The sequence below is a fragment of the Coregonus clupeaformis genome, chromosome 12, assembly GCF_020615455.1.
Source record: "Coregonus clupeaformis isolate EN_2021a chromosome 12, ASM2061545v1, whole genome shotgun sequence".
In the NCBI taxonomy this organism is placed as follows: Eukaryota; Metazoa; Chordata; class Actinopteri; order Salmoniformes; family Salmonidae; genus Coregonus; species Coregonus clupeaformis.
Window position 1 is genome coordinate 40,143,694 of NC_059203.1, and position 14,323 is coordinate 40,158,016.

At 44.4% G+C, this 14,323-nt stretch overlaps 1 protein-coding gene across 5 annotated transcripts in view; it reads right to left on the reverse strand.

Annotated features, from left to right (window-relative positions):
- The window catches only part of LOC121577655 (cadherin EGF LAG seven-pass G-type receptor 2-like), an 88,541-nt gene that overhangs the window by 15,441 nt on the left and 58,777 nt on the right, over nucleotides 1-14,323 (reverse strand). For all 5 annotated transcript variants that reach the window (XM_045223853.1, XM_045223851.1, XM_045223850.1 and 2 more), the window contains exons 6-15: nucleotides 13,351-13,508; nucleotides 12,666-12,829; nucleotides 12,339-12,464; nucleotides 9,065-9,231; nucleotides 3,913-4,092; nucleotides 2,209-2,322; nucleotides 1,921-2,095; nucleotides 1,635-1,776; nucleotides 1,275-1,395; nucleotides 893-1,076 (exon numbers count right to left, since the gene is read on the reverse strand). In XM_045223853.1, the coding sequence (XP_045079788.1) occupies nucleotides 893-1,076; nucleotides 1,275-1,395; nucleotides 1,635-1,776; nucleotides 1,921-2,095; nucleotides 2,209-2,322; nucleotides 3,913-4,092; nucleotides 9,065-9,231; nucleotides 12,339-12,464; nucleotides 12,666-12,829; nucleotides 13,351-13,508 (1,531 nt within the window). The remainder of the gene's footprint in view (nucleotides 1-892; nucleotides 1,077-1,274; nucleotides 1,396-1,634; nucleotides 1,777-1,920; nucleotides 2,096-2,208; nucleotides 2,323-3,912; nucleotides 4,093-9,064; nucleotides 9,232-12,338; nucleotides 12,465-12,665; nucleotides 12,830-13,350; nucleotides 13,509-14,323) is intronic.

Consider the following 14,323-nt stretch of genomic DNA (forward strand, 5'->3'; position numbering starts at 1 on the left):
ACTCTCTTGGTAAATAGTGTGGTCTACAGCTTATCATGAGATACTCTATCTCAGGTGAGAAAAACCTTGAGACTTCCTTAATATTAGATTTCGTGCACCAGCTGTTGTTTACAAATATACACAGACCGCCACCCCTTGTCTTACCGGAGGCAGCTGTTCTATCTATGCAGCGTATTTCCCGCCAGCTTTATGTTATCCATGTCGTCGTTCAGCCACGACTTGTTGAAACATAAAATATTAGTTTTTAATGTCCCGTTGGTAGGATATCCGTGATCGTAGTTCGTCTATTTTGTTATCCAATGGTTGTACGTTGGCTAATAGGACTGATGATAGAGGCAGATTACCCACTCGCCGTCGGATCTTTACAAGGCACCCCCACCTACGTCCCCGATATCTCTATCATGCGAATGACTAGGATTTGGGCCTTGTCAGGTGTCTGAAGAAAATCCTTCGCGTCCGACTCGTTAAAGAAAAAATCTTCGTCCAGTACGAGATGAGTAATCGCGAGATGAGTAATCGCTGTCCTGATATCCAGAAGCTCTTTTAGGTCATAAGAGACAGTGGCAGAAACACTATGTACAAATTAATTTACAAATAATGCGAAAACACACACAATAGCACAATTTGTTAGGAGCCCGTAAAACGGCAGCCATCTCCTCCGGCACCATTCTTAAATTGGGCAAACTATAAGAATTTTAGCAACCAGGAAATGGTAGAGCGATTTCTGCATATTGCACCTTTAATGTTTGCTTGGCACAAAAAAACACTTTTGAAAGGCCTTCTATAACCATGAATTTACTAAATTAGTGAACTAAATTAATCAGTCTGGACTACAGATACATTTCAACCATGATGCAGTTTTATGAAGCATGTAACGTATTGCAATGCTGACCTTCACAGCCGTTGGGCGACACCTCAGCAAAGGGGTTATCACAGCGGTCACACTGGCGCCCAATGACCCCTGGTTTACACTGGCACTGGCCGCTCTCCATCTCACACGCCCGCGAGAAGGAGCCCACTGGGTAACACTCACACAGCAGACACGCATCGCTGCCCTCTGGACGGTAGTGGTTATCCTGAGAAGAGGGAGCGGGATAGAGAGAGAGATAGAGGGGGAGGGAGCAGAAAAGGGAGGGAGGTAGGGGGAAAGGGATGAAAGAGAGAGAAGTACATTTTCCTTGTCATTGAAATACCATCCCACAGTGCAGTTTCATCCATCGCCCCTGTCCACTTCAAACATCCTGACATTGAGACTCAGTAGTCAGCTGGCTCACCTTGCAGCGGCACTCGCCACTGGTCTTGTTGCAGTCGGCATCGAAGCCCTTGTCTGTCTGACAGTCACAGGGACCACAGGTCTTATGTCCCCACCAACCCCTAGGACACGGCAGGTCAGTCCTGAGAAGGGACACACACAGTCAGAAACACGGACAACAGATACACAGACACACTCTGATAGTGTTCTTTATAGTGATAAGGACCAAAAAGATAGATTGAGAAAACCAACACACAACTATCGGTGTATAACAAAGATTACCAGGAAGTGATGCAGACAATTACATTGATGGAAGTTACAATCTATCTGCAATATTAAAGCTGATCTACCCCCTAAAAAAATAAAAAAAGGTTCTACTCACTTTTTCTCGCAGTACTGCCCAAAGTGGTTGCTGGGACAGTCACAAGTGTAGCCACGGGAGGAGCTAGCCTTCCTGGTGCAGGCTGATTGGTGCTCACAGGGGTTTAGCGCACATACATCTATGCAGTTATCACCATAGTAACCTGACAGGTAAACAACAAAATAGAAATTCATAAGTTATGCATGGGAGGGATCAACGTAAGGCTACATGGTTGTATTATATGGTTGTAAAATTGAATTATGAAGATGAAGATGATGAAGAGGATGATGATGGTTGGCAGACTGACCGGTGAGGCAGGTGCAGGAGTGGCTGTCCCAGTCATCGCTGCAGTAGCTGTTGGAGGGGCAGGGGTTAGAGACACAGAGGTCTGGTACGCTGCAGCCCTGTTCCATGTTCACCCTCCTGGCCTGAGACATGCTGAGAGACACCGAGCTGGAGGAGGTCTCCCCCACAAGCAGACCCTAAGGAAAACACACAGCAGGGAGAACACACTCAGACACATGGACAGAAAATACAGTGTGAGTGTGTGTGTGTGTGTGTGTGTGTGTGTGTGAGTGACAAGAGGAGAACTGACCTGGACACAGCCACGGAAGCCATGTTGTATTTTCCCATCAGCCCCAGTGATGCCCCCGACACTCAGAGTATTGACCTTCGCCCCCTTCAGAATAGTATCCACTTCCATACTGGCCTGGATAGGTAGATCAGATCACACACATTAGATACATTCATATACACTACCGTTCAAAAGTTTGGGGTCACTTAGAAATGTCCTTGTTTTAGAAAGAAAAGCAATATTTTTGTCCATTAAAATAACATCAAATTGATCAGAAATACAGTGTAGACATTGTTGATGTTTTAAATGGCTATTGTAGATGGAAACGGCTGATTTTTAATGGAATATCTACATAGGCGTACAGAGGCCCATTATCAGCAACCATCAGTCCTGTGTTCCAATGGCACGTTGTGTTTGCTAATCCAAGTTTATCATTTTAAAAGGCTAATTGATCATTAGAAAACCCTTTTGCAAATATGTTAGCACAGCTGAAAACTGTTGTGCTGATTAAAGAAGCAATAAAACTTCATTAAATAGTACCCTGTGGCGCAGTGGTCTAAGGCACTGCATCGCAGTGCTAACTGTGCCACTAGAGATCCTGGTTCGAATCCAGGCTCTGTCGCAGCCGGCCGCGACCGGGAGACTCATGGGCGGCGCACAATTGGCCCAGCGTCGTCTAGGGTAGGGGAGGGAATGGCCGGCAGGGATGTAGCTCAGTTGATAGAGCATGGCGTTTGCAACGCCAGGGTTGTGGGTTCGATTCCCACGGGGGGCCAGTATAAAAAAAATAAAAAAAATAAAAATATATGTTATCACTAACTGTAAGTCGCTCTGGATAAGAGCGTCTGCTAAATGACTAAAATGTAAAATGTACCCGCAAAACACCAGTCTCAACGTTAACAGTGAAGAGGCGACTCCGGGATGCTGACCTTCTAGGTAGAGTTGCAAAGAAAAAGCCATATCTCAGACTGTCCATCTTAATCTTTTCTTTTTATTGGCCAGTCTGAGATATGGCTTTTTCTTCGCAACTCTGCCTAGAAGGTCAGCATCCCGGAATCGCCTCTTCACTGTTGATGTTGAGACTGGTGTATTGCTGGTACTATTTAATGAAGCTGCCAGTTGAGGACCTGTGAGGCGCCTGTTTCTCAAACTAGACACTCTAATGTATTTGTCCTCTTGCTCAGTTGTGCACCGGGGCCTCCCACTCCTCTTTCTATTCTGGTTAGAGCCAGTTTGCACTGTTCTGTGAAAGGAGTAGTACTTTAATCAGCACAACAATTTCAGCTGTGCTAACATAATTGCAAAAGGGTTTTCTAATGATCAATTATCCTTTTAAAATGATAAACTTGGATTAGCAAACACAACGTGCCATTGGAACACAGGACTGATGGTTGCTGATAATGGGCCTCTGTACGCCTATGTAGACATTCCATTAAAAATCAGCCGTTTCCAGCTACAATAGCCATTTACAACATTAACAATGTCTACACTGTATTTCTGATCAATTTGATGTTATTTTAATGGACAAAAAAATTGCATTTCTTTCGAAAACAAGGACATTTCTAATCTTTTGAACGGTATTGTACACTCAGCTGACTGGCTGTCTACATACTGGCCTAAGTACATAACACTATATTATAACTGCCCTGAATACATACATACTGCATTTCAATTAAATGTCATTAAAATACCGAAGCTACAGTCTGTCTTCTAACAGTGTCTCACCGTGTAGAGTCCGTGGTCGAAAGAGAGCACAGCCTTGTGTCTGGGAGCGCCCCCCGGTACACCCTTCAGCTCCAGCTGTAGATGGTGCCAGTCCCCGTCGTTCACAGTCACCTCCTCTACCCGGGACAGGGTGGAGTCCTCCCCCCTCTGCAGGCCCATCACCACACTGCCCCCCCGTAGCTATATATATATATATATATATATATATATATATATATATATATATATATATATATATATATATAGAGAGAGAGAGAGAGAGAGAGAGAGAGAGAGAGAGAGAGAGAGAGAGAGAGAGAGAGAGAGAGAGAGAGAGAGAGAGAGAGAGAGAGAGGAGAGAGGGGAGAGGAGAGGAGGGGGAGAGAGAGAGAGAGAGAGAGAGAGAGAGAGAGAGAGAGAGAGAGAGAGAGAGAGAGAGAGAGAGAGAGAGAGAGAGTCAATTTGGCATGAGGGTCTGCTATACAAATTGATGGAAAGTGGGGTTGGGGGAAAAACATACAACATTATAAAATCCATGTACACAAACAACAAGTGTGCGGTTAAAATTGGCAAAAAACACACACATTTCTTTCCACAGGGCCGTGGGGTGAGACAGGGATGCAGTTTAAGCCCCACCCTCTTCAACATATATATCAACGAATTGGCGAGGGCACTAGAACAGTCTGCAGCACCCGGCCTCACCCTACTAGAATCTGAAGTCAAATGTCTTCTGTTTGCTGATGATCTGGTGCTTCTGTCACCAACCAAGGAGGGCCTACAGCAGCACCTAGATCTTCTGCACAGATTCTGTCAGACCTGGGCCCTGACAGTAAATCTCAGTAAGACAAAAATAATGGTGTTCCAAAAAAGGTCCAGTTGCCAGGACCACAAATACAAATTCCATCTAGACACCGTTGCCCTAGAGCACACAAAAAACTATACATACCTCGGCCTAAACATCAGCGCCACAGGTAACTTCCACAAAGCTGTGAACGATCTGAGAGACAAGGCAAGAAGGGCCTTCTATGCCATCAAAAGGAACATAAAATTTGACATACCAATTAGGATCTGGCTAAAAATACTTGAATCAGTTATAGAACCCATTGCCCTTTATAGTTCTGAGGTCTGGGGTCCGCTCACCAACCAAGAATTCACAAAATGGGACAAACACCAAATTGAGACTCTGCATGCAGAATTCTGCAAAAACATCCTCCGTGTACAACGTAAAACACCAAATAATGCATGCAGAGCAGAATTAGGCCAATACCCGCTAATTATCAAAATCCAGAAAAGAGCCGTTAAATTCTATAACCACTTAAAAGGAAGCGATTCCCAAACCTTCCATAACAAAGCCATCACCTACAGAGAGATGAACTTGGAGAAGAGTCCCTAAGTAAGCTTGTCCTGGGGCTCTGTTCACAAACACAAACAGACCCCACACAGCCCCAGGACAACAACAACACAACTAGACCCAACCAAATCATGAGAAAACAAAAAGAGAATTACTTGACACATTGGAAAGAACAAACAAAAAAACAGAGCAAACTAGAATGCTATTTGGCCCTAAACAGAGAGTACACAGTGGCAGAATACCTGACCACTGTGACTGACCCAAACTTAAGGAACGCTTTGACTATGTACAGACTCAGTGAGCATAGCCTTGCTATTGAGAAAGGCCGCCGTAGGCAGACCTGGCTCTCAAGAGAAGACAGGCTATGTGCACACTGCCCACAAAATGAGGTGGAAACTGAGCTGCACTTCCTAACCTCCTGCCAAATGTATGACCATATTAGAGACACATATTTCCCTCAGATTACAGCGATCCACAAAGAATTCGAAAACAAACCCAATTTTGATAAACTCCCTTATCTACTGGGTGAAAAACCACAGTGTGCCATCACAGCTGCAAGATTTGTGACCTGTTGCCACAAGAAAAGGGCAACCAGTGAAGAACAAACACCATTGTAAATACAACCCATATTTATGTTTATTTATTTTCCCATTTGTACTTTAACTATTTGCACATTGTTACAACACTGTATATATACATAATATGACATTTGAAATGTCTTTATTCTTTTGGAACGTCTGAGTGTAATGTTTACTGTTAATATTTATTGTTTATTTCACTTTTGTTTACTATCTACTTCACTTGCTTTGGCAATGTTAACACACGTTTCCCATGCCAATAAAGCCCTTAAATTGAATGAGAGAGAGAGAGAGAGAGAGAGAGAGAGAGAGAGAGAGAGAGAGAGAGAGAGAGAGAGAGAGAGAGAGAGAGAGAGAGAGAGAGAGAGAGAGAGAGAGAGAGAGAGAGAGAGAGAGAGAGAGAGAGAGAGAGAGAGAGAGAGAGAGAGAGAGAGAGAGAGAGAGAGAGAGAGAGAGAGAGAGAGAGAGAGAGAGAGAGAGAGAGAGAGAGAGAGAGAGAGAGAGAGAGAGAGAGGAGAGAGAAAGGGGGGATAGGAGAGAGAGGTGGAAAAGGATGGGATAGAACAAGAGATGTGGGGGAAAGGATGGGAGGGATAAGGGGATGGGAAGAGAGAGAGGTAGAGGTGAGGGAATGCAGGAGAGAGAGAAATAACTTATTTAGTATGCATACGTTACATACTCACGGAGTCAGTGACCTTTTCCTCTCCTCCATATCAGACAATCTATGGTAATACAGTAGTAAAGTAGTTTTAAAATAAACCAACTTTAAAATAGCTGCTGGACGGTTATGACTTCAAAAGAGGTACCTGACTAGACAAACACGACAGCTGCCATCTGAAAGGCCTGAAATGGCAGCTCTCAGATCTCAGGATAAGTAGTTTTTTAGTGGACAGGCTGTCTCAACACCATCAAATATTTAAAGTCATGCTGCTGCCCAGACAGCCAACAGGTGGAGCTTTACAACAACTAACCTACAGTCACTCAAGTTTTAAGTTTCAAGTTTTAATGTCACATGCACAAGTACAGTGCAATTCCTTTATTGCAAGCTCTAAACCCAACAATGCAGTAATCTATATCAATCTAGTACTAAAAATAACAAAGTAGAATAAAAACACACAAGAAATAAGAAACAAGAAGAACACAAGAAAGTAAGAAGGGATACTGAAGTGATAGAGGTAGATATGTATAGGGGTAAAGTGACTAGGCATCAGGATGTATGATAAACAGAGTAGCAGCAGTGTAAATGAAGATTGAATGTGAGTGTGTAGAGTCAGTATAAATGTGTGTGCATGTTATGTGTGTGTTGGAGTATCAGGGTCAACTCACATTGTCCGTGTTGCCATTTTGTTAGCTATTTAGCAGTCTTATGGCTTGGGGATAGAAGCTGTATAGGAGCCTATTGGTGTCAGACTTGATGCACCGGTACCACTTGACATGCAGAAGCAGAGAGAACAGTCTATGGCTTGGGTCTTTACCAATTTGCTGGGCCTTCCTTTCACACTGCCAAAAATATAGAGGTCCTCGATCGAGGGCGGTGCTGTTGCCATACCAAGCAGTGATGCAGCCAGTCAAGATACTCTCAATGGTGCAGCTGTATAACTTTTTGAGGATTCGAGGACCCATGCCAAACTTTGTCAACCTCCTGAGGGGGAAGAGGCGTTGTCGCGCCTTCTTCATGAATGTGTGCGTGTGTGTGGACCATTTTAAAGTCCTTATTGATTTGGACCTCGAACTTGAAGCTCTCGACCCGCTCCACTGCAGCCCCGTCGATGTGGGTGGTGGCGTGCTCAACCCCCTATTTCCTGTAGTCCAGGATCAGCTCCTTGGTCTTACTGACGTTAAGGGAGAGGTTGTTGTCTCAGCACCACACTGCCAGGTCACTGACCTCCTCCCTGTAGGCTGTCTCATCGTCACCAGTGATCAGGCCTACCACCGTCGAATCATCAGCAAACTTGATGATGGTGTTGGAATCGTGCGCAGGTGGGTGAACAGGGAGTACAGGACGGGACTAAGCACATACCCCTATGGGGCCCCCACGTTGAGGGTCAGCGTGGTGGAGGATGTTGCTGCCTACCCTTACTACCTGGGGTTGGTCTGTCAGGAAGTCCATCATCCAGTTGCAGAGAGAGGAGTTCAGTCCTAGGTTCCATGCTTGGTGACGAGCTTGGAGGGGACAATGGTGTTGAACGCTGAGCTGTAGTCAATGAACAGCATGTGAGCTGTTGGAGTCATGCTGGGGTTACATGCTACAATGCACTGATCTACTCCAACACCACACTAAGGGGGAAACATGCATAATTGGATAAAAAAAGGAGTGAAAGAAAACAATAATCCCTAGCAAAACGGAATGCGCAAAACCATTGGCTATGTTCTCTTTGCTTCAGAAGGGATCGAATTCTGTATAACTGTATGATATGCAGTATACTGTGTGTAATATAATATGATGTGGCCTACAGTGGCCTGTGGTATACGCCTCTTATTTTACTTCCCTATTCATGGGTCATGTTATTGGAGGTGTATGTATGTGCCAGATTGAGGAGGGCTGATTTGTGATATTGCAGACCTGGCCTCTGCTGGCGTGAGATAGTCGGTAATAATAATAATAATAATAATACACTGTATTTATATAGCGCTTTTCAAGGATCCAAAGTCACTTTCCAGTTGTAGAAATAATCAAAACAATGCCAGGCTAAACCGAAGGAAGAAAAAAGATTAAACAAAGAGTAGGGAGTAGGGCTCAAGGAAGGGACAGTGTGATGGGTCAGTGCATGAGTGAGTGACCAGGTGTGTGTGTGTGAATTGTCCTACTGTGTTTCTCCCTCTCCTTCCTCACCCTCTTTTCTCGCTCTCTTTCTCCACCCCGCCACTCTGTTGCTCTGCAGCTGTTAATCTGGTATTACTCTGCCTGGTGTTTGGTCTAAAACATTTTGCGCGCAGTAACAATTCAATGAATGATTGAACCAGGAAATTCATAAAAAACATTTTTTTGAAACCTACTGTACTATTGTATACATCTAATTTGGTATTGTATTCAAGTTCACTTATGACACCTTGCTTAAGAGGTGGCAGCTCATTTTATCACAACTATGGCATTTATACGGTTTTTAATTGAGGCAGAGAGACCATCCATGTGTGTGTGAGAGCGTGTGGGTGGTTGTGAGGAGGGCGTGTGGGTGAGACCCTGTAGGGTGAGGTTATGTGGGCCGAGACAATGTGGAGTGAGTTAAGTGTGTTTTCTCTGTACCTGTAGGGTGAGGTTGTGGTGCTGTCCGGCGCTGACGTGCAGCAAGGTGGCACTAGGCTGGCGTGTGCGGAACATGAGCTCCACATGCCACGGAACGGTCACCACCACCGCCAGGTTAGTCCACTGCAATAGGCTGTTACCCAGGAAACGCTGCGGGTTGGTCATCACTGCAACACACAACCAGAGAGAGGGGGATGAGGGATGAAGAGAAGGAGGGGGAAAGAGAGTGAGCGAGATAGCGAGATAGCAGGAACGAGACAGATGGATAGAGAGCGAGAGAGATAGCGAGATAGCAGGAGCGAGACAGATGGATAGAGAGCGAGATAGCGAGATAGCAGGAGCGAGACAGATGGATAGAGAGCGAGAGAGATAGAGAGATAGCAGGAGCGAGACAGATGGGTAGAGAGCGAGAGAGTGAATGAGGAAATGGCTGCTATCTAACAAACCGTTGGTGACATGTGACAGTGAGTCAGTACCACTCTCACGTAATATGTTCTGTGATCAAGTCTGAACAACCCAACTCCAATGACTGGCGGCCAGATTACTAGACAGTCTATGATGAATACAGAAAACATCTAATTAAAAAGTCAGTGGAATTAACACCTTGGGAGTCGCTATATGGGTATAACAGTATCTGTGGCAATTTGAAACTCGATAACCATTCAATAAACGAATACTGTACAAACACAGCCAGTAACAGGAGCCAAATACCACAGAGACTTCAACATGCCTCCTACCCCTATTCACTAGTACTTGTGATGAGTGTCAGTCAGATAGCACTCAGGGGTGTATGTGTGTATGTGTTCACATGCATGTGTATCTGACCTGCAGTCTGTGCATTCTGACAGAGAGGCATTCTGTCCCTTCTTCATGTCAGAGAAAGAGAGGTACTAGTGACACTTTTAGCTGGGTGTTAGACATGTTTTTTCTCTTTCATTAGACCGTGGCACTCTTCACAGAGATGCAAAACACCCCAGTCACACAGACAGGCAACGTCCATCAAAAATTAATGACAAACCAAGCAGCAGCGCTAAGCCTGTCATTGGCTAGAGAGAGAGAGAGAGAGAGAGACCGAGAGAGAGAGAGACAGAGAGAGAGAGAGAGAGAGACCGAGAGAGAGAGAGACAGAGAGAGAGAGAGAGAGAGACAGAGAGAGAGAGAGAGAGAGAGAGAGAGAGAGAGAGAGAGAGAGAGAGAGAGAGAGAGAGAGAGAGAGAGAGAGAGAGAGAGAGAGAGAGAGAGAGAGAGAGAGAGAGAGAGAGAGAGAGAGAGAGAGCGAGAGAGAGAGAGAGCCCAGGGGACAGTGGTTGTTGTGCAGTCTGGCTCTGGTCTAAAGCTACAAAAATGTTTGAAACATAATCCATGAAAAGGTTGATATTCTCAGTTCCTCACTGCAGTGTGTCAAGCTCCCTCACGACGCCAGGACAGCGGAGTCACTCACCACCTTCCGGAGACATTTGAAACCCCACCTCTTTAAGGAATACCTGGGATAGGATAAAGTAATCCTTCTAGGTAAGTATACTCATGGGATTAACTATGAAAGTACTTTATCCCCCATACTCATGTAGATCCAGAGTCAGCTGTGGTCAGAAAGGATGTGAGATGCCGGGGATTTGCTCCATGGTTATTAGCCGCCGATCCTATGACAAACTGTAAGTTTAAAGGTTATATTTTGATTGTGATCTTTGTAGTGACGTTGAATAGTTAATGGCCTTGGTAGAACATTAACATTCATGCTATTGACACCCACTATCTAAAAAAGACCAGTAGCATGCTACTACACTACAGTACATTATGCTTTCCTCTCTCCCTCGCTTCTTGAGATGGAGTCACATGGGTTAACCTGCTGCACTCTGTTCTTCACCCTCCACTCTTTCCTCCCTCCACTCTTCCCTCCCTCCCTCCCTCCCTCCCTCCACCTCTTACCCTTTCTCCATCCCTCTTTCATCATCCAGCCTCTCCGTCACCCCTTAACTGTGAGAAAGAAGTGGTCCTTTATCACTGGATTTCACTCTAAACTAAAACAGGGATGCTTTTGGGTAATTGACCATTTCTTTAGTAGTTTTCCCTTTTGTCTTCTCTCTCACTCTCTCCCTCTGCCCTCACATGGGGCCTTCCTCCCTCCCCCTCTCTCTTCAAGCTGTCCCAGCTTGTAAATCAGCAAGTCAAACAGCTGCAGAGCACAGAGGAGCTGAGACGAGAAATGGACACTAGTAATGCTGTTACATACACATAACCCTCTCAAACTGAAAAACTAAATACTTCACCTTAAACATGTCCGAGGTGTTATGTCAGAGTAAATGTTTAAACATATAGCTCTATTAAAATGTAATATGCTCCCTCATGACAGATTCATAAAAGCTTTTGGCATATCACATCGCAGCTGTCATACACACAAATGGGACCCTCATCAATCCTTGTGAAATGGCTGGCATAAAACAGTAATACTCAGTATGCACAACAGGCTTACGAAACCATCATGTTAGCTAAATAAAATATGACTGGCTTGATCTGTGCCAGGAAAGAGCCAATGCTAAAAGGATGAAGAGCTTACTTCAGTTATTTAGAGCTCTGCCAATTCCCTCTACGCATCATCATCATATCTCCTGTTCATGGTGTCTATGCAAATGTTTCTGCACTACATCTACACTAGTTCACTCAAAAAGGCATGTTTCAAAATGATAAGAAAATACAATATAGCAGGTGCTCTTAACACCACAGCACTAAGAAGCAAATGAAATGGCCAGTGTCACTGTAACCACCTGGTTGTTGAGTTATGGTACAGTCCATCAACTACAAAGACCCTAGTTAAGTCTAGGTCAGGAGAGCTGGGGGATGTTGTCTGTCTGATGGGTCACTTAGTCCTCCTAATGCACGCTTGTAAAGTCCCTCAACCAAAAGGGTCTATAATGGTAGTAGGTCACGGGGCCAACAAAACCTGGTTAGCTTTGATCTCATGTTTTAACCATATGAGGAAGCTTTCCACCCTCCTGCAATGCTGTTACTTCACTGAACCTAGGGCTCCCGAGTGGTGCAGCGGTCTAAGGCACTGCATCTCAGTGCTTGAGGCGTCACTACAGACCCCCTGGTTCGATTCCAGGCTGTATCACAACCGGCCGTGATTGGGAGTCCCATAGGGCGGCGCACATTTTGCCCAGCGTCGTCCGGGTTTGGCCGGTGTAGGCCGTCATTGTAAATAAGAATTTGTTCTTAACTGACTTGCCTAGTTAAATAAAGGTTAAATAAATAAATAAAAATAAAACACCTCACTTACTCTTCTCGCAGTTCCGGCCTCCGAATCCTAGGGGGCAGTCACAGCTGAAGGAGCCCCACAGGTTGACACAGGTCCCTCCATTCAGACACGGGTTGTTGTTGCAGAAGTGTCTTTTAGCAGAGCATCCTGGGAAGGTATTGGGGATGTGAGGAAAAGTTCCAGCCAACCTCATTATTAACGATTCATAAACTTCCGTTACAATGTAAGATGCATCCACTTCCCCAACACAACTCATACTGTTCTCAACTAAAACAGTAGGCTTGGGTGGATGGCTACAAAATGGTATCAGAATGGTTCAGTCAAATGGCAATGTGCAAGGTTACTGACCTGGTAGGGTGCCGTTGTTAGCGATGAAGCTAGCCATGTCGATGTGGCGGTTGTCGATCCTCAGGTCCTTCATGCAGCCCACAAACTGGCGGTTCTGGATGGGGAAGTCCTCAGGCAGTTTGGGCACCCCCCCCAGGAGGAGAGGACCAGTCAGGTCCAAAGACCTACAGCAGACAGACAGGACACAGACACATTTAGAAGCTGACACAGCTCTGCTTCTATACCGCAACACATCATAAACACTTAGCTCGGCTTCTACTAGCTTGGCTTCTATACCAGAACACATCATAAACACCGAAACAGTGTTCATTTAATATTTATCACAAACATTTTGCAGCTTGATTTTTTTTCAGGGAGGAAAACAGATCAACACCCAACTGAACCAAAATATGTTTACGATGCTTTACATGCTGGAGGTGACAGACTTATTTGAAAATAATTTCTGTAGATAACCCATAATGAGGGCCATGTTTAGCTCAGGAAAGAAAATTGGGATTTCAATTTTTCTCTTGGGGTCATGACAATAGTACACTAGATCAAGAGGTTAAGTTCAGCTTGTGGCAAAATGTAAAAACAGAATTCATGGCAACAAAAGGCTAATATTGCTTTTACTAAACTCTACTATAATCTGTTGGCAAATAACATTGCACAATGAAATACCAGTAAGCCCCTCCCATTTCCTTACTTTTTGGATCCTGATTGGCTGCCCTGGGCAGAGCAGGTGTAGTTCCCGATCACATTACCAAACCGCAGCGCCACTGAGGTATCACAGTTGTCCACGGTTACTACGACAACCTTCTGGTCAGAAGGACCCTGGAGCATGCCGGCCTGGTTTAGGATTGGCTGTGAGGAGAGAAGAGGAGTTGTTGAGTTTGGCTCCAGTGTTATGGACAGAACACCTACAGCAGGTGGGGAGGAATTCACCTGACAAACTACTGTAAATAGCAGCACATGGGTGAGAGTTTCTAAACAGTACAGCATTTATAAGTGCCACTATTCCAAATAAAATAAAATGTTCCTTCCTAAATGGGCAATACTGTATGTGTTTGGGCAGAAGGTGGACATATACCAGGTAAGTAGTGTTTGGTTATGGATGGCGAGATAGACAGGAAAAGCACACATTAAGCTATAATGAGCCTTCTGGGAGTGTCCAGAGGAGCATTCTCTGAAAATACATTCACAGGTGCATCTCAAGGACTGCTTGATGCTAAAAATATGGTAATACTTAAGGTTTCTTCTTCAAGTTACAAAAGACAACATTCAAGAATAGAAAAGGCAAGTAAATGTGTGGAATCTTTTGTCTCAGAATATCCATCTCATTGTTTCTTGTGTGTGTCACTGTGAAGTATTTTTGGTTGCTCAGCACATATAAATAGATTGCTTGTCTGCCTGAGGGTTGCTAATTACACATTAAGGTGTGCTACACATCTCAGCAGTGTGATCATAACAAAATCTGTCTTATAAGGTGTCAAAAACATAGTAATCACATTTCTATTTCTATCAAATGCAAAATATCAAGTGTAAAAACTAGCATAAAAAAAAAACTAACTATCTCATTGAAACATTCACCCTAGAGATAAGGATTTTCTCAAGTTAAGTCAAGTGCTTCAATTAAACAACAAAAGACCTGAAACAATTTCACACATTTAAAGAATTTA